General features: G+C 34.9%; 1 protein-coding gene across 1 annotated transcript in view; it reads right to left on the reverse strand.

Moving 5' to 3' along the window:
- LOC125058760 overlaps nucleotides 1-24,069 on the reverse strand; it is a 46,003-nt gene that overhangs the window by 16,865 nt on the left and 5,069 nt on the right. Inside the window, exons 2-4 of the mRNA XM_047662916.1 lie at nucleotides 11,728-11,838; nucleotides 5,619-5,721; nucleotides 759-912 (exon numbers count right to left, since the gene is read on the reverse strand). Of these exons, the coding sequence (XP_047518872.1) occupies nucleotides 759-912; nucleotides 5,619-5,721; nucleotides 11,728-11,809 (339 nt within the window). The 5' untranslated portion in view covers nucleotides 11,810-11,838. The remainder of the gene's footprint in view (nucleotides 1-758; nucleotides 913-5,618; nucleotides 5,722-11,727; nucleotides 11,839-24,069) is intronic.

Consider the following 24,069-nt stretch of genomic DNA (forward strand, 5'->3'; position numbering starts at 1 on the left):
ATCCTCCCGTTAAGTTAGAGGAACAGTACACTTTTCTTCCTCCACAGATTTTATACGTTTTTGTCATATTGAATACAGATAACAATAACACTTAAATTCAATCTGTCAAATTCATACTGTCACTTATTATTAAGCTGAAAAAACATCGAAAAGTTAGGCTGCTGCCTCGAATTTCGCGGGCAGCGGGGCGGCAGCGGCTGCGGCGCGGGAGCGAGGCGGCCAACGCATACCTGTTCTCCAAACCAGCGGGCAGATCGCGCGGCACTATAGCGGTTTAGTGTTGTGTTCGTGGTTGTGTAGTCGAGATATTTGTTTTTATTCGCGAACGAAATGTCTAAAAAACGGCGACAACATCTTTTTGATTCAAATTTATTCCTAACGCTCGATTTATTGTGGGCAAAAATATGTTATATGCAAAAATATGGTTCCATATGGGTCTCCTTTCAAAGATTGCTGAAATAATTTGCTCTTGCACGTCCGAGGTCATTTTGGTACGTCACAAAAAATATGTACAGCACTATACTACAATGCATACGCACAACGCGGGCGGTCACCGCTTGACTGGATTGCACCGCTCGTTACCCGCCTCCGCGCCGCTGCCACGCCGCTGTTTTCGAGAACCGGTCCATTTGATTTTACGCATAAGATCCTGCCGCTCCCCCCCGCTGCCCGCAAAATTCGAGGCAGCAGCCTTACACCGAGAAACTTCTACATGGGAAAATTAATCTTCTAAACCAGCTGCTCTTCTAGAAACTTACATGATGGACATTCATCTCTCCAGTATACATATAGTCCAATAAGGCCCTCACGTGCTGCGGCTCAGCGCCATCTATCACCAAAACTGGTTCTCCTTGTGCCTCATGCGCTCCTAGTAACGTGCCAAGCAGCTCCGAGCAGGCAGCCAGTACCACCCTAAAAATGAATTTTTGAATATGTTACTTCTACCACTTTATGTGCTCCCATAACAACTTCAAAAAAAAAAAGTAGTGATACCACTTTTTTTTTTGAAGTGAAACTTCTTTATCGGGGTTGGAAAAAAATTTAGTGTAACATTTTTTCGTTACGCGTCACATTTTTCCGTTACGCGCCATCTTTTGAAGTGAAACTTCTTTATCGACGTATGGGAGAAATTTTGTAGCAGGTTACGCGCCATGTTGCTTTTTGAAGTAAAACTTCTTTATCGGCGTTGGAAAAAAATTTACACACATTTGTCACATTTTTCGGTTACGCGCCATCTTTTTCTTGTCCCTACCACGGTTGATCCGAAGAGATTCGAAGCCATTAGTATGAAAAATATATAATAACGATAACAATGATAGTAATACTAATAATTATATTACAATTAATAAAATTCTGTAATAATCTTAGTACTACATAGTTTTACAGTAATAAGTTAAAATGAAATAATTGTATTTGTATTCATGTCTATGATAATAAAAGCCTTTGGTTAAACTTTATCTAATTTAACTTTATTTAACCAATTTCTGTAAAGTTGCATAAAGTAGATTATTTTTCGAAAAATAAGGTCATAAAGAAGTTTCACTTACACTACTGTACACTAGTACACGCACACATTTTATTTTTTTTGTTAATAGCTCTGGCACGGATTGTGCATTAGCCAGCGTCAAGTATACGATTTTTTATAATTCGTGCTTTTTGCCTTAGAAATTCGATGATGTCCTCCATGTACGGTTTAGGCACTCGCCCGGTACCGCACAACCCTCCCAAAAGCCGAGAACAAATTTAAATTAAATTAAAACTTGCCCTCGAACCGGGAATCGAACCCGGTACCCCTCACCTAGCTGCCACTTAATAAGACCGCTAGGCTATGAGGCCCCCAAATATCACTGTGACTTTCAAATACAAGAAAACTGCTTATTTTGAAATTTTCAGTATTCCCAGAGGTCGTAAGTTCGATCCCCGGCTGTGGATTTTCAAATAAACACGCCTAAAACACGCCGTCTATTTTTTGGGTCTAAGGCAAGCTGTTTTAACCACGATTGACGATGTTTACCTTCGTACGATCGAATGTTAAATGCTCACATAGAAAGTACATTGGTGCACAGCCGGGGATCGAACCTACGACCTCAGGGATGAGAGTAAAAAAATAGTCACCGTTAGTGACGCTAGTTTCGCTTAGATGACGCAAAATGGCGGCAGACAATTAAAAATAAAATGTGTCACGAATTAAGATTATGAGGTTTTATTGCTAATACGTAATCTCAACAATAATTGTCTAAATACACACGAGAATTATTTATACATAGACATAACATTTATTACAAACAAAAACACACACAATAATCAAAGAAAAAATACGTGTGGCACTCGGGGACTGGCGCGGTAAAGCTATTGCATAGCATTTTTTATCAACTTATGCAATATTTATTTATTTATTTTTTGCAGTATTTTTTTTTCTTTGATATTAATTCAATCTACCACTCTACCAGACTCAGACTAACTCGCCTATCCGATCACGCTGAACCAATGTGAGATGCAGTATGCGTTCTGTCCCGCTCTAACGAGTATTGGCCGCACCTATATTACGTCATCGTGTGTTAGGTTTATTTCGTTACGGAATTTTTTGATTCGGTCGTCGCGCTCAAAGCCCGCGATAAAATCTATGCAATAGCTTAAAAATAAAAAATTAATCCCTTTTCCCATTCGGTTCATTTCAAGTGTGTAATGCGTGTATGCTGTGGTTGTAATTGGCCCTGTCTCAGCATTATGCTGAGGAGCAGACTGTTCCACAGCGCCGGTCATTCTGCCAGAGACCACAGCAGCTAGTTTGCGCCTCAGTCGCAGAAAAAAGAAAAGGAATGTAAAAAAATATAAAAGTTGCCAGTGCACGTAATTAATTCTTGTGTAAAGGTGTATAGTAAAATTAATAAAATGTGAATAAAATAAAAATAAAGTTAAAAATAAGAATAATTGTTTATTTTTTTTAAACAATTTAACTCCTAAAATCCCTGATCACCCAGCCAACCACTCTTTTGACACAATTCTTTGTTTACCTCAGGTACTAAATAAAGTAATTGCTTTATTTGCCTAAAAGGCAAGATTAGGAAAGGAGAGATTTGACAGTCCCCTACTGTCGCTTTTTGTCCACAGACCAACCTACTATGTAGGGCTACTGAATAAAATAAAACTATGCATTAAAAAAAAAATACTGTAATCAAGAAAACCTACTTAATTGAAATATAATGTTCTTTTAGTTAAATTACGCAAGTAATTAAAGTATATTTAAAAATTAAACAATGGTATCTATGCAAGAAATAAATTGCGGTTTTTATATTGCAATAAAATTTTTAAAAATGTAAGCACGTCAAATTTTTCTCTTAATGAGTTAAGCATTGCTGTCATGTAAGCTAAGATATATGTATATCTTTGTATTTTTACTAGCGTGGTGGTGACTTCTGTTTGCATTAATTTATTAAATTTTAAGGTATTTTTTTTTTAATTTTACAAAATAATATAATATAATCACAATATGTTACATAAGAAAACAGCTGTGGTTCATTGATTGAATTGAATCGAGTAGTTCCTATTATAATATTTGTTTCCTATCATTTTTGAAGTGAAACTTCTTTATCGGGGTTGGAAAAAAATTTAGTGTAACATTTTTCGGTTACGCGTCACATGTTTCGGTAACGCATCACATTTGACCGTTACGCGCGTCTTTTTCTCGTCCCTACCACGGTTGATTCGAAGAGATTCTAAACGATTAATAACAAAAATTTATAATAACTATAACAATGATACTAAAAATTCTATTACAATTTATGAAATTCTGTAATAATCTTAGTGGTAATAAGGTAAAATGAAATAATTGTATTATATGTATTCAAGTCTGTGATATTAAAAGCCTTTTGTTAAACTTTATCTAATTTAACTTTATTTAACCAATATCTGTAAAGTTGCATATTATAGATAATTTTTCGAAAAATAAGGTCATAAAGAAGTTTCACTTCTAACGTGTGTACACTAGTACATGCACATTTTTTTCCTATCATAGAGGACAAATATTGTTTTTAATTTTATTATTATTTATTACTTAAGATGTCATGTGGAACATGATGTAATGATTGCAGCTCCTTAAAAACGTTGTGTAAGACAAAAAATCGGTTGTCTGTAAAGTCAGTTTACTGACGATAGTTGAACGTGACAACGTCATAAAAAAATATTGATGGGATGGTTGCATTTTTCAAAAAAAATATTAAATTTTATTTGTTTGATAGGTATTTTGTATGGATATAGAGAAGGAGGTAAATAGAAATCACAATTGAATTGATCAAGTTATATTTATTTGTACGCATAAATACAATTATGTCAATTTCAATGGAACGCCTCAGAGCGAGGTAACGCCTCACAGCGAGGTAAAGCCTCAGAGCGAGGTAACGCCTCACAGCGAGGTAACGCCTCAGAGCGAGGTAACGCCTCAGAGTGAGGTAACGCCGCATGCGTCATGTTTTTTCGTGCGTGCAGCCGGCTCTATCGAATTATAAGACGTTGTCACGTCAAAAACTTGCCGATTAAAAAGAGTGGCGGAAAGTTTATTGCCAGTTCTTCTCTTCCGTTCTACGCCCTTGATTTGAGAACTGGCAGTTAATATAAAATTAGACGCATTTAATGTTTTTTTTTGACGTTCATAAGTACATTGTGGTACCTTTATGAATAAATGATTATGACTTTTACTATTTTTATCCTTATTTCCTAATTACTTTGCAATAACCTTCCGCTGTCTTAGCTATAGGTGGATACAGACTTAACATTTAAAATCTTTTTTAAGTGTTTCAAAAAGTACAGTAATAATTTAAAAAAAAAAGCTTTTTCTTCAGTTATAATTTATTATCTTATAGGTCAATATCATATTAAATTGGCACAATTTAATGTATGACGAAATCGAACGCGGAACTAAAAACTTTTTGATCGATTTTTTTTTACCGTCGTTAATCATTTTTGAAGTCGAATTATTTTATTGTAATAATATTTGATTTGTGATTTGCCCTAATATGGGATTTTAATTAAAATTTCCAATCTCCATTATCTATAGTACTTTATCGGTGTTAAAATACTTCCCTGTTGAATATTTGACAGCTTAAATAAATATTATAAAGAGATGTGATTTTAATTAGCCTACCTTTTTTAGTACATATACCAACATGGAACATGCTATGCTACCGCAGAGAATGTTCAGTTTTCCGGAATTAAAACTTTTTAGGTTTTTCTGTGATTTTTCGCTTAGCTCCTTCTCTATCTTCCTTTAAATTTCTTCTGTACAAACATTACCTGTCCACATCGTATCCCTAACTTTCGTACTAACTGACGTGAGACTGATCTTAAATTAATTTATCGTGATTCGTGTGCTTTTTTTCATGTATCCTTTATTAGTTTAGTTTGTTTTTTGTTCCTGTTTAGTTTTTTTTCTTAATAACTATATGTAATATGTATTTTTGTACTTATTATCTAATTTAATATTTTTTCTTTTCTCACAGTGGTTGCCTGGAAGAGATCGCTCGCAAGCTATAAGGAGTTGCATATTCATTTAATTAAGTTAAATTTTTATATTGTAATACAACGAGGTGATAACAATAAATAATGAAAAGTTATGGACCAACCTGTGAGCCCTGAGAGACACCCCTCGTAGACTCTTCTCCATATCTTTTGACAGTTGTGTAGCGAAGTTAGGCGAGCAGTACAGTGTTACATCGCAGAATCTCTCTGTAAAAAAGATTTGTTTATGGTTTTATTTGGCTATAACTGATTATGAACCATAGATTAACAAAATAACGTTGGGAGATTATTTTTATAAATAAAGACATTTGCTGTATCGGCAGAATACTTTTACTTGGCTTATTTTTAAATAAGCTACATACAAATATATGGAACATTAGCATAGCAACCCCAAAGACTGTTCGCTATTCAGGAATAAAAAAAAATGTTCTTTTGGCGCGTTAGGGAAAAAATTTTACGTCACAAAAAACCGACACCCTAAATATCTGTTCAAACGTCGGTAAAACAGGCTGGGCCGCTAGTTGGCGCTTGCTCTGTTTTATCGACAAGTTGCATTGTCTGTCATGGCGTAGTGTTTATTTAAACTAAAATAATGATTTCTATATCAGAAAACCCGTTCCAATGTGATAAAAAACATAGTGTTTATTGTAAAATATCATGATTAGTACATATTATATCGTTTCGATTGGAAGTGGCCATTAAAATGGATAGAAAAATGCCATTCGAAGTATAACTTCTGACGCGTGTACATAAGTACACACACGTTTTTTTTTTAAATTGCCTATCAGATTGGTCCAGGATTCTCCCTTCAAGGTGGAAATGTTCGTCTTCCTCGGATAAGTTACCGAATAACGATAAATTAATTAATTAATTTTACGAATGCAAACAGCATGTGGTGCCATCTGTTGACGAAATTACGCATATAAAAGAAACCTACCACTTTGTTCTTGCGCCGGATAACAAAACAAAAAAATATTCTATATCAGAAAGTGCTTTAACATGCAGTATGGCAATATTGGCGCTAGAGAGAAGAGGCCTAATGTGTAAAACTGCCGTTCTTCTTTCGCAATGGCAAGCAATGAAATTTCTATATTTGCAAAAAAATGTTATATAAATGTTATTAACTTAATGAAAACCTAAATTAAGTATAACCAAAGTTAACACGAAGTTAGCCGGGTCAGCTAGTGTATAATATTCATAAGTTTACTGCAGAAAATAGTTTCAAGTTCAAAGTAGTTTTTAAAAAAAATTTGGTTGTTTGTAAAGTAGGTTTACGATCGAGATGTTTACGTGATGACGTCTTATTGGTGATATAAGTTTTTGGGAAGTAAGGAATTAATGAAGATAACAATTTTTTCAAATTTTAAATTACATCTATCGTTTTATTCACACTTTTGATGATAAATTTCGGGTGTAAAATGACAAGTTTACTTATTCGACTATGATATACATTTTTCTTCATACATTCACGGAATGACTGGCAGCGCTCGAGATGAGACGGGAGATCGGTCCGTCTCTCTCTCGTTATACCTGCGATCGCGCTCGTGAGGTTTTGGTGTGACACAAGTTTCTGAACATGTCACCCGACTAAAACGATTTTAAAGACGTTATCACGTCAATATATACATTTATTTTACATATATTACTAAAAAAGTGCCCCCCCCCCCTGCGATGCCCTTGATCCGGTACTTTCAATAAAAAGCCCATTAATTGTGAAACCTTTTTTGCAAAACCGAATTAAAATATGGTAATTATTTAAAACTTTTGCGAAAATATATCCGTTACTTAGTATAGTAGTAAGTTATGTGTTAACAGTTTCAATTACTTTAATTATTTATCGACTGCGTTAAGTCATTTTTGAAGTACAACTTCTTTAGGCGCATGAGGGTAAAATTTTTACAGATAAAACGCAATAATAATATTAGCGTCACGAAGATGTGCAGCGTTTTTGTCGAAGGAAAAGGGGAGAGCGATTGAGAGTGAATGAGAAGGGCGATTATAGAAATTCTATTTTTAAAATTAAAATTTCGTAAAGAGAATTTATGAAATGTTTTAGTGTTATTCAAATTACGAATTGTAAATTAAAATGCCACGTGTCTTTATTATCAAAAAAAAAAATATTTGACAATGACATTTAAAAAAAATGACAAATTAAAAGTCAAGAAAGAAAAGGGAGAGAGCGATTGATCTGTGGCAGTCTTGTGTCGCGTGTTAAAGTAAGTCAATATTGTTATTTATGGCTTTTGACGTGATAACGTCTTTAAAATTGTTTTAGTCGGGTGACATGTTCAGAAACTTGTGTCACACCAAAACCTCACGAGCGCGATCGCAGGTATAACGAGAGAGAGACGGACCGATCTCCCGTCTCATCTCGAGCGCTGCCAGTCATTCCGTGAATGTATGAAAAATGTATATCATAGTCGAATAAGTAAACTTGTCATTTTACACCCGAAATTTATCATCAAAAGTGTGAATAAAACGATAGATGTAATTTAAAATTTGAAAAAATTGTTATCTTCATTAATTCCTTACTTCCCAAAAACTTATATCACCAATAAGACGTTATCACGTAAACATCTCGATCGTAAACCTACTTTACAAACAACCAATATTTTTTTTAGATGAATTAATGATTATTTTATATGTTTATATGGATTATTCTCAAAAACATTTTCCCTCTATAAAACTCTTTTGGTCAAAGAGAATTTACATCTGAAAGTGTGAGTATGTGAGTATGAGAAAGACAGTATAGGAACATCTGCTAGACCAGATCTTTTTTCTTTTTGGTAAGGGAGCGTTCAAGTATTACGTAACGTATTTTGGGAGAGGGGGGGGGTCCTTTTGTAAAACGTTACGATGCGGGGCGGGGATTAAATTAAATTACGCGTTATCTATATATATATATATAAAAATGAAACCCGTTTTCCGTTGTCACGACATCACATGAAAACGGCTAGACCGACTTGGCCAATTCTTTTTTTATAATATACTTTGAAGTACGAGGATGGTTCTTACGGAGAGAAAAATTTAAAAAATTCAGTGAAAAAGTCTAAAAACAACACTTTTCTATATTCCCATACATTATATATTATTTAAAAGTCAATTTGAACTTTAATACCATATCATAAAGTTCAAGTGTTAGTGGAGGGGTTCCGGGAAGGTAAATTTTTATTTTTTGACATAATGTATTTGTTGTCTTATCAACTTTTTTTTTTTATCTTAGCTAGACCGGTGTCCCGAATAGCAGAATAAGTATTTTAAAAACATAAAGAATCGACTGTTAGGCGGTACGATGTTCGTCAGGCCAGCTAGTTGTTAATATTATTTTCCACTTACACCACATAATAGTAACTAAAGAGACACAAGGTGGTCACGAAACGTTTTACTATACTTGGGTACAGTACTGTACTTGGGTACTGAAAAATGGTTACGGCGAGTTACATGGGGGGGGGGGGGGGGGCAATAATCTTCAAAAATTGCGTTACGTAATACTTCAAGTATCCACGCTCCCTTAAGAAGGGAGATTGCGAGACATTTTTGCGTGTGTTTGATGTGTTCGATATTTATAGATACAGCCTTCAAAATGTATTTTAAGAACGAAACTGGTTTGCAACGGGGTTTGAGGTCGACATTTGAGTTTATTTTTAGTAATGAAAGTATTTTTGGGTATGTGGGTCGAATTGCAAAAGCGGTTTTTTTCTGCTCTGCTTTATATTGACATCTACAATGTTAAATCACTGCGATGACGTCACACGTTAAAACGCGGTGACGAAGTACAGTAGAACCTCTATAAGTCGAACATCAAGGGAGACGCCAAAAAATTCGAGTTATAGAGTTTTCAACTTATAGAGGATTTCAAAGGGAATCAAAATTGAACACCTGACACAAAGCAAGCAAACACGTGTTTCCATGAGTCATAAATTTATTATTGTATACTCCTAAAATGTTTTCTAAGAAACAATAGTGTACTCACATTGTCGGCAAGTTCTTAAAGTCGGTTATTTTTGTTCGAACAATAGAGATAATAAATTCCAAATGATCAAGTTGTAAAGGTTGTAAAATAAAACGTTCCTATGTTCGAGATACAGAGGTCAAATTTAATTTTTCGAGTTATAGAGTGAAAATATGTACCAAAATGGCTTGGAGGGACTCGGTGATTATTTCGATTAACAGAGGGTCAAGATTTCAAGTAATGGAGGTTTTGGTGTTTTAAGGGAAGGGAACAAAACATTTTTTCGAGATTTGGAGGTTTTTGACTTATCGAGGTTCGACTTAAGGAGGTTCTACTGTATTTCCAACTAAGTATATACAGGGTGGCCAAAAAGTCGTGGATCAAACGCAACTAGGGGATAGATTAGGTCATCAGCTGCAAAAAATTGTTCTACGGGAGGTCTCTAAGCCCAACACCTGCAGAGTTAGAATTTATTTTGCGTTTTTATAAGAAAATTGGCTTTTTTACTAATTCTTATTTGCATTCGAAAAAATCTACATCCTATATCATATTATCCACTAGATTGGTACTGATGAGTCCTTGCGTTAGACATAGTATTTATAGTTGTTTATTGAGTGTATTGAAGATAATATTAAGTTAGGGGGCGTCCATAAATTACGTGAGGTGTTTTTTTTAATTTTCTGTACCTCCCCCCCTGGTGAGATGTCGTTAGATTTTATTCAACCCCCTCCCCCATTCCCCAATCTCACGTGAGATTTTTCAAAATGTGGGTTTCTTACGTAAACGCTTTGGATTGTTATTGTAAAAAGAAAAAAAATTGCTTCGTGCTTTTATTTACGACTAAAACAAAATAAGTGAAATGTTGAGAGTTTAGGTATGGAGTTAGCGGGAAGTTGCAGAGATAGCCTTTAGGGTCAACCGTTTTCTTAAAAAAAATTGCGTGATATTTGCCGAGACCCCCCTCTCTCCAACGTAAGATTAAATGAGACCCCTCCTCCCCTTAAACACCTCACGTAATTTATGGACGCCCCCTTATACGATATAAATTTTCTCAAATCATAACTTTTTGTTTACATCATTTTTCCCTACCGCGCCAAAAGTAAACTTCAAAAATATTTACTAAAGAAATCACATCATGTGAAATAAAGTATTTACGAGTACTTTATTGTTCGTTTAAAGTTGGTACACTTACCTAAAACAACGTATATTGTACGTACGTATTTATCGTATACGTACGTGTTTATAAAGTACGGTTGGGAAACCTAAACGTTGAGCTCTCAACGAATAAGTATCGCAACGCGAGGAAATGCCAGTATTAAAGGTACACAGGGACAATTTTTTAATATTTGATTTAATTTAAAATCATTATTATTACTATGTAGGTTAATAATATTATAAATACCGTATTATATATTTGTGTCTTGAAATAGATCTTTAGAGAAAACTGAATGAATACATTTTATTCTCATCATAATAATATATTGCATAGTGGCAAGGTAACAGACTATACAATGCGTATAGAATATCCATTGACAAAATCTCTTTGTACTCTATGCCCCAATTTAAATTACGCGCCTTTTAAATGTGTCGGTTTTATATCCTCTGTTTCTCCTCTGTGACATAGTACAATTATTGTCTTCTATATTTAAAATTATTATTCAATGTCTATTCGTCACAACACAAAGTTTAGAAAACAGAGAACAGATAATAGAAATTGAATTTCGATTTGCAATTATTGTCTTCCATATTTAAAATAATATTTAAATGTGTTGACTCGTCGCGTCACAGAGTTTAGAGAACAGAGCATAGACAATTGAAATTGAACTTCGAGTTGCAATTATTGTCTTCCATATTTAAAATAATATTTAAATATGACCCGTCACGACACAGAGTTTAAAGAATAGAGCATAGACAATTAAAATTGAATTTCGAGTAGCAATTATTGTTCTATATTTAAATGTGTTCTACTCGAAAGGTTACAGAGTTTAGAGATCAGCACAGACAATAGATATTACATTACGATTTTAAATAACTGTCATATGTAAAATATATTACTTAATATAAATAGTATTTACTTTGAAACCAACAATTGTATGTTTCCTTATTAAGACCCTCTCCAAAGCCTTCAGGCTTTAGCGTCCGACTCTCATATGTAATCTTAGGTTTTTTACCCAGCCGTTTCAATGGCCACAGACATAGACGGCTGATCACTTGTCTATTAAGGATTTAATCACGAAATACTAGAACAAGTATGGGTATACCTTTTTCAAGCAATTGCGCGAACATGCTCTGGACATTGGAGTGGTGGTGTTTCCACCTCAAGCAGTATTGTTGCGGCGTCATCTTGCTTCTTGGAATGTGGTTCGGTGGATCTGAAAACATTTAATTCTTAAAGTATTATTCGTTTCATTAATTGTCTTATAGTATTCATTTCATTAATTGTCTTAAAGTATTATTCGTTTCATTAATTGTCTTAAAATATGTATTGTTTAATTAAGTGTCTTAAAGTATTATTCGTTTCATTAATTGTCTTAAAGTATAATTCGTTTCAGTAACTGTCTTAAAGTATTATTCGTTTCATTAATTGTAGTAATATATCAACAGATTCTTTTTGATTTTTCAAGATGAAGACCCTGAATGTCATAGACCTGAAAAGTAACATAGATAAAGACACGTCTATACTAAAAAATTCAAAAATGGAATTTGAGGATTGCATCCACAGATAAACATTTTCGAAGGTGCATAGACTATATATTGGTTATAGAATCTACACTTCTAACTTTGTAAGTTCAAATTAAATATTAGTAATTTTATCAGCTACCAAGTTGGCGTCGCACCAAGTTAGGTCACATTCTTAAATTACATAAATATTCGATCATAATCATCCGACGACATTAAACTTCACGATATTAGGATTAGACAGACATCATTTACGTGCAAATGTCGTTGTCGATTCGTTGAATCTGTGGCCATTTTGTGTCACGTGACTGACGTAAGTCAATATCTTAATATATATATTTCTTGTGTGCGTGTGTATGTGACTGAACTCCTCCTAAACGACTGGACCGATTTTGATGAAATTTTTTGTGTGTGTTCAAGGGGATCTGGGAATGGTTTAGATTCACAAATCAGCCCGCCAGATGTTAAGGGTAGTCCACCCCTAATTTTTATTTTTTTATTTATAGATAAAATTTTATTTTTTATTTTTTTTATGTTACAGAATTAAAAAATACATACAACCCCTAATTTTCAACCCTCTACGATCAACCCCTATTTTTTTATTATAAATGATATACATGGCAAAACGACGTTTGCCGGATCGGCTAGTTTTTATTTATAATTAAACTAGCAGATACAATACAGCCAAGCGTTGCTGTGGCTAAATTTTTTGTTATATTACATAGTAGTAACCTATTCAAGGGAAACGGTAGGAGAACACCAGTCATGGGGACCACCATGATTTATTGGTGGTTATGCCATTAAATTGTAGCTTATGTGAAACGTTGGTACTTTCAACACAGCGCCATCTGTTAGAATTATGTTACATAATAAACAAATAATTTGCAAAAAAATAAAATTGCGGGTATAAATTAAGATGTAAGCTGTCATATCTTTTAAGTTAGATCAAACTGCACACGGTGTGCTAATTTGATTGATATCGGTTAAGTAGTTTAGCAGTCCATAGCGGACAAACAACGTGACGCGTAATTTATATACATTAAGATTAATGATAATTTAAAGCCATATTTTTAAGATTACTCTCAATAAGACTGTTTGATAGTATGATTATTTTTCATACTATCAAATAGTGTACATGGCACCAGTGTTGGTCTAGTGGCTTCAGCGTGCGACTCTCATCCCTGAGATCGTAGGTTCGATCCCCGGCTGTGCACCAATGGACTTTCTATGAGCGCATTTGACATTCGCCCGTACGAAGGAAATTAGCTTGCCTTAGACCCAAAAAGTCGACGGCGTGTTTCATCGGAGGCTAATCACCTACTTGCCTATTAGATTGATTATGAAACAGATAGATAAATCTGAGGCCCAGACCTAAAAAGGTTGTAGCGCTGATTTATTTAGAAATAGTATATATAGCGCCAGTTTCATATACATATTACTCGAAAACCTAAAATTGAAACAGAATTTCGAAAATTGATAACAAAAGTCATGGGTTCATATTTTATCATGTTTGTTTATCTTTTTATTTACACACTGCGATGGACTAAAAACTACAAAATTTTAATCTTCCTACATCTTTGAATGTATTTTTATAAGGTATATGTAAATACAGACTAAAGCTCGATTTGAATTGTGAATACTGTTAATAATCAAACACCAAAGAGATTGTAAAAATTATGTGAATGTTACTGGCTGTTAATATTATGAATAGAAAAAAAAGTTACTGTCAATGAAAAAACGCGCGAAACATATTCTTTCTACTGATTATTGCAATACACACAATGTAGCTCGATTTGAATTTGGAATACTGTTAATAATCAACCACCAAAGAGATTTATTGCAAAATTATGTAAATGTTACTGGCTGTTAAAATTATGAATAAAAAAGTAACTGTCAATGAAAAAACGCGCGAAACGTTCCACTGTTAAGTGTTACTTACTTCATAGTGGGAATAAAAAATTGTCTAATACACAAATTTATCCCTAAAAATAATAGACCCTCTTGAAAATAGTGAAATAGTCTATTAACTTGCAGTACTAAAGTAGCTCGATTTGAATTTGGAACACTTAATTAATCTTACGATCACCAAAAAGGTTTATTGCTGGCTCTCAAAATAATCAAGGAATAAATAACAATAACGAGTTTTGCGTGTACCCACATAATTTGCAATTTTTATTTATATTACAAGAGAAAGTGGAGATTTTTTTAACACCGTTCGTGACACTTTTTTTAATTGAATTAAATAAATAAGACAAGTTCTAGTAGTTTTCCATTTATTCTTAAAATATTAAACAAACAAATTTTTATATGATATGCGTAGTGTGTAATCATTGTTTGTACTGATAGGTTATCAGTCGTTTTGAATGTTTTTGAACGACCCGTCGTTTTGGAACGCATTTTGAATTTACTTTCATTTTAACTAACTCTCAGTATTCTGTAAGTTAACGCCCGAACCCAATAATTAATCCACATTCGTGACAGTCGATCGATCTCCTATCTGCATCCCAATAACCAAACCCTACGAAGACAATGCATTTTTGGCGACGGATAAAATGCTCTTTGTCGTTCCATTTTACCGAGTTTTCACTCATATTTGATAATCAATGTAAACCAAATAAAGTAAATAAAACCGTACAAATAACATTAAAATATACATGTGTATGTTTAAAACATAATAAAGTTTTTTTTTATTATTTAAAAAACTGGTGTAAGTTAAAATCTGTTAAAATAATTAACTGTTGAAATCGAGCTTTCGTCAATTGTCATTTTCATACAAAGGTCTATCCACAGACAACGATACGACCTCCCATGGATAGCTTGTATCGACAGATGGGTATTACAATCAGTCGATTGGTTATTGGCATTGTTACAACATTTGGATTAAGATTACTATCTCAGATGGTGGATTGAGATAGGTTATTGGGTTCGAACGTCACGGTGATTTTAGATCCAATTCAGCTTTTCTCCACCATACGAGACAATATCACCAGACTCACCAGCTATTTTGCCATCATTGTTCATTAATCGAATAATAAATTAATTAAAGAGATAAATTGAAAAATTGACAACAACAATTTAAAATTATGTGTAATTTGACACATTGACAGTTAACAAACACATCTGTCAATGTGGCTGTTGACAGAACAGGTTTAACTGGGTGAATTAAGTAATAAAAGCTTTAAATCTATACCAATACAAAAAGTTACAATGTAACATTGAAACAATCTTTTTTTATAGAACAATGCCATAGGGATCGCGAGTGCTTTGCCGGCCTATTAATTAGTACGCTTTTTTTCTTGAAGGACCATAAGTCGAATTAGTTCGGAAATACTTCAGAGGGCTCGCGAGTGCGTTGCCGGCCTTTTAAGAATTGGTACGCTCTTTTTTGAAGGACCCTGAGTAGAATTGGATCGGAAATACATACCGTCCATGGACACTCATTGCCTGAGGGCACGCGAGTGCGTTGCCGGCGTTTTAAGAAATGGAACGTTCTTTGAAAGACTAAGGGTCTGTTTTACAATGTATGGATAAAGTACCAAATAGCTATGCAACACATACATTATTTGGAAGATAAATTGTTCTATTTGACATTCATCGGACTCATAACTTATGATGAATAGCGCTATCTGACAGTCGTGAAACGCAACAATAGTGTTTATCCTTCCAATAAGTAATAAATACCTAATTTGGAGTCAGGAAGCTTGGCGTCAGCAGGACCAGAAGCACCTTCGCATGGACTGGTGCCGCCAAATGTTAGATAAGTTCAACGGCGGTGACTCAAATGCTGTATTTGACATCGTCAGGTGATGAAAGCTGGATATATTGTTCACCCGAAACCAAAAGACAATTAGCTCAGTGTTTGTATTCTTTCGAGAATCGGGCAACTAAGGGAGCGTTCAAGTATTACGTAACAAATTTGGGGGGGGGGGGTCCTTTTGTAAAACGTTACGGTGTGGGGCGGGGAGTAAATTACGCGTTATTGTTAATATTATTTTCGTCTTTACAGTACTTTACACCACATAATGGTAACTTTTAGGTACAAACAGGTGGTGTAGGTGGTCACGAATCGTTTTACTATTGGGTACATAAAAACGTTACGGCGCGTTATGAGGAGGAGGGGGGGTCTAGAATCTCCAAAATTGCGTGACGTAATACTTGAACGCTCCCTAAGGTAAAGAAAGGAAGAAGTAAGGGAGCGTTCAAGTATTACGTAACGTATTTTCGTCCTTTTGTGAAACGTTACGATGCGGGGCGGGGAGTAAATTACGCGTTATTGTTAATAGTTTTTTCGACTTACACCACATAATAGAACCTAAAGAGTCACTAGGTGGTCAAGAAACGTTTTACTATACTTGGGTACAGTAATGTACTTGGGTACTGAAAAACGTTACGACGAGTTCATGGGGGGGGGGGGGGGGTTCAATAATCTCCAAAAATTGCGTTACGTAATATTGAACCTAGTATACGAATATCATTATTCAAGTACCAGGATCGCATAGATACGTGTGTCTATTCACCGAAATTATCTTGAATAGCGTGTATTAATTATTACATAGTACATAGTTAATTTTCTAAACATATATAATTATATTTAAATGACAGTAGTCTAATCATCTTGAATTATCGTTCTTTTAATTGTTACGATTCGATGAATCTCCATTCATCAGAGTTAGGGCTGTAAGAATTGTATTTATTTATTTTCATTCGGTGTAGAAATTACGATGTAAAATTAAACAAAAAAAGCATTTCTATTTAATAACTATCGTTATAAACATATATAGTGTAACAGAATATATATGTATCCAACATACACAACAGAACATCGAATTATAGCGAAAAAATGCTGCAATTCCTTAAAAAAAATAAAAAGAAATGTATGAACGTGAGCTATGGTATGTATTCCTTTTTCAAAATTCCGTGTACAAAACTAAATTTGCGTTCGTAATTTACAAATTGTGACAATTGACAGCCCTAAAATAACATTTAATAATGCGTCACGTCAAAACTTTCGAATGCAAAAACGAAATTGATTTCTGCGTAATTAAAATTAATTATTACAAATAGAAATTTTTGGTTTCATAAATTATTCACGATTACATAGACATTTGTTTACGTAAATCTTAATTTAGTTCAGTGACAGTTCAACACGTACACAGTAGGCTAAGTTATAAAGGCTATCACAAATGTCCCAACAACCAATACTTTTTTGACTAACGGAATTCGTACTAGTCTTTGAATTCTACCCATAGACAAGGAGTTTAAGCTTCTGTTAGTAAACATTCACCCCCTGGAGTATGGATTCCATATTTAAAAATGTCTGTAATTCCTTTAGTTTATAAAGGCACGTGCAATCCTATACACTTTCTTTACGTATTTTTTTTTATGACAGCTAGATGCCCTTTCGCCAACCCAGATTCGCCCATAGACATTTCTACTGTGCCGTATAAGATTTTGAGTTAGAAAATTGTTGGCGCAACTGTTTAATTTCCAGTTTTCACCTTGCGCCGGTTTTTTCCACGCTGTCTCGAAGCCTAGACTGAGAGCTGCTGAACAATTTTCCTTGATAAACCGTACAAACAGCTTACCTAATTGAGAGTAGGTATTTTCGTGTCCCATTTTAAACTACATATAGTTATTTTAAGGAAATAAACGCCACAATAGTTAGCATTGACATGGACACAAATGAAGGGCAACTGTCGGCCTTATCTCTTTCGAGCGATCTCTTCCAGGCAACAGACAAGAAGTGCAAAACTATCTAAGACATATAGGGACCGGCCGGCAACGCACTCGCGAGCCCTCTGGCATTGAGAGTGTCCATGGGCGGCGATATGACTTAACATCAGATGAGCTGCTCGTTTGCCACCTGTTCTATAAGTACCAATTCTTAAAAGGCAGGTAACGTACTCGCGAGCCCTCTGGCATTGATAGTGTCCATTAGCACTTCATAAGTAGATTTTTTTTTTGGTATAAAGTTTTCTTCCTTATCCATCCATCGATCTTTGACACACCTGTAGCTTTGTTGCGCATTAGTGGGCGCCCAAATTTGAGATCCCCATGTAAGTATAGGTAGTATATAAGTATTGAAGAGCATCTACTTACCAACATATCTTATCTTAATATATATAAATCTCGTGTCACAATGTTTGTCCTCAATGGACTCCTAAACTACCGAACCGATATCAATCAAATTTGCACACCGTGTGTAGTTTGATCCAACTTAAAAGATAGGGTAGTTTAAATCTCAAATTATAGTCGCAATATTATTTTATTGCAAATATTTGTTTATTGTTTGATACAATTCTAACAGATGGCGCTGTGTTAAAAGTACCATCGTTTCACATAAAGTCTCCTAAAGTTTCCCTTGAATAGTTTACTTCTATGTAATATAACAAAAACCTTAGCCACAGCAACGCTTGGCCGGTCTGCTTATATCATATATAAAATAAATTATGTAAATATAAATAGAATCAGCAGCTCTTGCGCTACAAAATTGAATGCAGGCAATTATAACTTTTTATTTGACGAACAGGTCTGTACTTTCTATTGAGTAGATCCATAAATCCCCATACCCCATAACGGGGCATCTTAATACAGCGAATTTTTCAAACCTGGCGTCTTACAGGAGAAGAGAGAAAAGACTTGGAGCGATGTGAATTTCGAGGCTCATGAAGGCGATGGAGACTTGGAGACTCCCTCTGCCCCATCTAGGGGTTATAGGTCATTAGTGGCTTCAGCATGCTGAGGACCCCCAATCCCTGACTGGACCAATGGACTTTCTATGAAGCATTTAACATTCGTATGAAGAAAAACGTAAGGAAAACGGCGTTAGACCCAAAAAGTCGCAGCGTGTGTCACAGGAGGCTGATCACCTATTTGCCTATTAGATTGATCATGAAAAAGATACAGAAATCCGGGGCCCAGACCTAAAAAGCTTGTAAGTTTTTTTAGCCGAATTAAAACCCGTCACAGATTAAAAATAGACACTATGACATTTGACAAGTTGTTTATTTTTAAAAATAACTCGAGTATACATTTAAATTTCGAATACCAGATTTAATATTTAGAATATTTTATACTCTGTGTGAATTTGAAAAAAGAATTGTTACATAGAGTTTAATTTTGACATCTTATGTTTGTAGAAGCGTATAATTTCGTGATATTTTAAATCGAAATTCCTGATAAATATTCCCGAACCAATTAGGCTTAGTGTCCTTCGAGAGCGTACAATTTTTTAAAGGTCGACAACGCACTCGCGAGCCCTCTGCCAATGATAGTGTCTATTGGCGGTTGGTATTGCCGAACCGATTCGACCTAGGGTCCATCGAGAGTCTACCAATTCTTTAAAGGTCGGCAACGTACTCGCGAGCCCTCTGCCAATTATAGTGTGTATTGGCGGTTGGTATTTCCGAACCAATTCCACTTAGGGTACATCAAGAGCGTACCAATTATTTAAAGGCCGGCAACGCACTCGCGTGCCTTCTGGCAATGTGAGTGCCTATGGGCGGCCGTATCACTTAACATCAGGTGAGCATCCTGCCCGTTTGCCTCCTGGTACCTGATTAAATTTATATACACAGTATACAGCGGCATCACTTCGTCTGTTCACTCTTTGAATCAAACTATTTGATCACCTTCCCAGAAGATCACTGCTGATGCTTTCCAGGGGAAGGTAATTAAATTTTTAAAGTGGCAGAAAAGCCTGTTCAAAGTTCTTCAGACATGTTCAATTTAAAGTCATAAGGCAATTAAATTTAAAGGCAAGGTGTCTTTAAGGGTATAGTATTCGGGCCATAAGTTTTGACAACAGTTATAAATAACTGTTCTTATTATTATGATAATTTGGGCTCTTGGGCCGTGGGGTTCAAGTGCCCAGCTAATTAAAGATTTAAGTTGGCGCCTGGTAGGTGACCCGAGAGCTGGTGCTTTCCTCAACGCATAAGTATCGCAATACAGCGAGGAAATGCTGCCAGAGTTAAAGGTACACAAACTAACAGGTTAAGTGTGGACTGCCACAGGGACCAAACTTTTTAAGTTTGTTTTAATTTTCTTTTCATTCATTTTTATTATATTTAAAAATGGTTCTAGTTCATTCCGTCGGAGTGGCATCACTGTCTGAGTCTAAGACAGTAGAGGATATTGGCTCCGGAAAATTCAGAAGCAGTTGTTTTTTGCGTGATATTCCCACGAGAATGTAAGTGCGTACTCCTATTTCACCATGCCTCCTGCTGATAGAGGACAAATCTTGTTTTTAATTTTATTAACTACTAGCTGGTCTGGCGAACATCGTACCGCCTAACAGTCGATTCTTTATTTTTTTTTTAATACTTATTCTGCTATTCAGAACACCGGTCTAGCTAAGATAAAAAAAGAAAGTTGATAATACAACAAATACATTATGTCAAAAAATAAAAATTTACCTTCCCGGAACCCCTTCCACTAACATTTGAACTTTATGAAATGGTATTAAAGTTCAAATTGACTTTTAAGTATTATTACGAATATTTTGTATGGTAATATAGAAAAGTGTTGTTTTTAGACTTTTTCACTCAATTTTTTTTATTTTTCTCTCCGTAAGAACCATCCTCGTACTTCAAGGAATATTATAAAAAAAATCAGACAAATCGGTCAAGCCGTTTTCATGTTATGTCGTGACAACGGAAAACGGGTTTCATTTTTATATATATAGATTTATTACTTAAGATGTCATGTGGAACATGGTGTAATGGTTGCTCCTTACAAACATTGTGAAAAACAAAAAACTTGGCGATTAAAGAGAGTTTATTGCCAGTTCTTCTGTTCTACGCCCTTGATTTGAGAACTGGCGGTAAATGTTAAATTAGAAGCATTTAATATGTATGTCTTTATTGACGTTCATAAGTGTACATTGTGTTACCTAAATGAATAAATGATTTTGACTTTTGTTCGAGGTCATTTGTAGCTATCACATGTCCAATAGACTTTTCTTCCTCTTTTTATATAAACCTAGGTTCAAGACCAAAGAGCGCAAAAAAACGGTTAAAAATTTAAATGAATGATATCAAATATACAGTAATAATTTAAATTTTAAATTAGAATAATTATCCTAAATAATTTAAAAAATTAAAATGCATGTTAGAAATTTTTAATTTATTTTCATAAATATTTTAATTCATATCAGCCTATTGTTACCGTTACTTAGGGCAATTTATAAATTTACCACGCGTGGATAATTAAAAAGTGAAAAAAAATATCAAAATTATTTACGATAAACTGAAATCTTACAGAAATTACAAATACAAATAAAAGTTTAGTTTAAAATAAGGGTTTTTCAACAAGAACTTTGTTTTCTAAAACAAAATAAAACAAAGAATTTAGAGGAAAATGAATAAAATTTTTATTGTATTACAAAGAGAAAAGTTTGGCAATTATGAATGAAAAATGATATCTGGCAAATGTCCACCACGACCACGCTGACAGATGTTGATTCTTTCATCAAAATTTTTAATTACTTTTTGGCAAAATGGAGGGTCTATTTCGTTAATGACATCACGGATTATGAGTTTTAAGGCTGCAATCAATTCGATTGGCTCCGTATAGACTCTGTCTTTAACATAGCCCCACAAAAAATAATCCAGTGGTGTTAAATCACACGATCTGGCTGGCCACTTAACAGCTGAATTTCGCGAAATTATGCGCTCGGGAAATTTGGTTTGCAATAAATTGATCGTTTCATTGGCTGTGTGACATGTGGCACCGTCCTGTTGAAACCACATTTCAGTGATATCCATGTCATCAATAATAGGCCAAAATTTAGTGGTTAACATCTCGCGATACCGTGATCCATTGACTGTTACCGCATTTCCAGCCTCATCTTCGAAAAAAAACGGCCCAATCACGCCTCCAGACCACATAGTGCACCACACAGTAACACGTTGAGTATGCAAAGCCTTCTCAATAATTGCTTTAGGATTTTCAGAAGCCCAAATGCGAGAATTTTGCTTGTTGACGTACCCTGACAAATGAAAATGGGCTTCGTCTGAAAAAATGATTTTTTCAGAAAAACCAGCAGGTTGTTCCTGAATGAACTGAGCGAATCTGCGGCGATTTGAATGGTCGATCAGCTTTAATTCCTGCACCAGTTGAATCTTGTAAGGCTTTAAAGCCAAATCCTTTCGCAAAATTCGCCATGTTGTGCTTTTGGATAACCCCAATTGTTGAGAACGTCGTGAAATTGACAAATTTTGATCTTCTTCAACACTGTGGCTCACGGCGGCGATGTTTTCTGTTGAACGACCCGGTCGACCACGTGTTGGTGTTGGCACATTTTGTACCGAGCCTGTCGACTCAAATTTCGCGACCAAATTCTTAACAGCGGTCTCAGAAGGACGATTATGCTGGCCGAAAATATCACGAATTTTACGAAATGTAACTTTAACAGAACCACCATTTTTATAGTGGATTTGAATTATTTTAATGCGATTTTCGAGCGAAATTGAATTCATTGTAATAATTGCCAAAGCACCTGCTACGAATACCGCCAAAAACTAAATGTCAAAACTATCACGTTCTCGGTGTTGCCACAATTGAAAAACAAACTTCTTGTGGAAATACCCTTTACTTAATGTAGCAATATTTGACTAAACTTGTGAAATTGAGATAAAGCTATAAAATTATTAGGTCTGGGCCTCAGATTTCCGTATCTGTCTCATGATATGTATGTCATTCTAAGTAGGTGATCAGCCTCCTGTGCCTGACACGCCAACTTTTTGGGTCTAAGATATGTCGGTTTTCTCACGATGTTTTCCATTGTACGAGTATTAAATGCGCACATAGAAAGTCCACTGGTGCACAGAAGATTGAACCTACGACCTCAGGGATGAGAGTCGCAAGCTAAAGCCACTAGTCCACTGCTCAATAAATAATAAAATTATTACACCGAACCGTATTATTAACCGTACCAGAGATCATAGATTAAAACAAAATCATTTCCAAGAACAGGCATAGCTTTCCGAATTCGAAACGATTCTCGGAAGTTCCCCACAGACTATAGTAGGCATATTCTTAATATATATATAAGTAACGTGTCACGTTGTTTGTCCGCTATGGACTCCTAAACTACTTAACCGATTTCAATCAAATTTGCACACCGTGTGCAGTTTATCTAACTTAAAAGATAGGATAGCTTACATCTTAATTTATACCCGCCATATTAGTTTATTGCAAATTATTTGTTTATTATTTGACAGAATTCTAACAGATGGCGCTGTGTTGAAAGTACCAACGTTTCACATAAGCTACAATTTAATGGCATTACCACCAAAAAAGCATGGTGGTCCCCATGACTGGCGTTCTTCTACCGTTTCCCTTGAATAGTTTACTACTATGTATAACAAAAACCTTAGCCACAGCAACGCTTGGCCGAGTCTGCTAGTACATACGTATAAATATCTTGACCAAACCCATTTCGTACCTTGCCCATCTTAGCCTTTATGAGATTCTTATGCTTCCGAAATAAAAAATTAAATTGTTCACTTAAGAAACTCAAATGATAGGTTTGAGGAAGAAATTACTAGGAAATTTTTAACTAAACAATAAATTAAAAAAAAAATCAGTGGCGATACAACCTCTTTAGGTCAGGTCATCAGATTTCTGAATCTGTTTCATGATCATTTTTAAATCTAAAAGGCAAGTAGGTGATCAGCCTACAGTGCCTGACACACGTCGTCGACTTTTTGGGTCTAAGACATGTCGGTTTCCTCACGATGTTTTCCTTGACCGTACAAGCAACTGTTAAATGCGCATATAGAAAGTCCATTGGTGCACAGAAGATTGAACCTACGACCTCAGGGATGAGAGTCGCAAGCTAAAGCCACAAGGCCAACACTGCTCACTGGCAAATTTTTAAAACATACTGAAAAACAGAAAATAGATATATATATATATAT

The sequence above is a fragment of the Pieris napi genome, chromosome 18 (assembly GCF_905475465.1).
Source record: "Pieris napi chromosome 18, ilPieNapi1.2, whole genome shotgun sequence".
Classification (NCBI taxonomy): Eukaryota; Metazoa; Arthropoda; class Insecta; order Lepidoptera; family Pieridae; genus Pieris; species Pieris napi.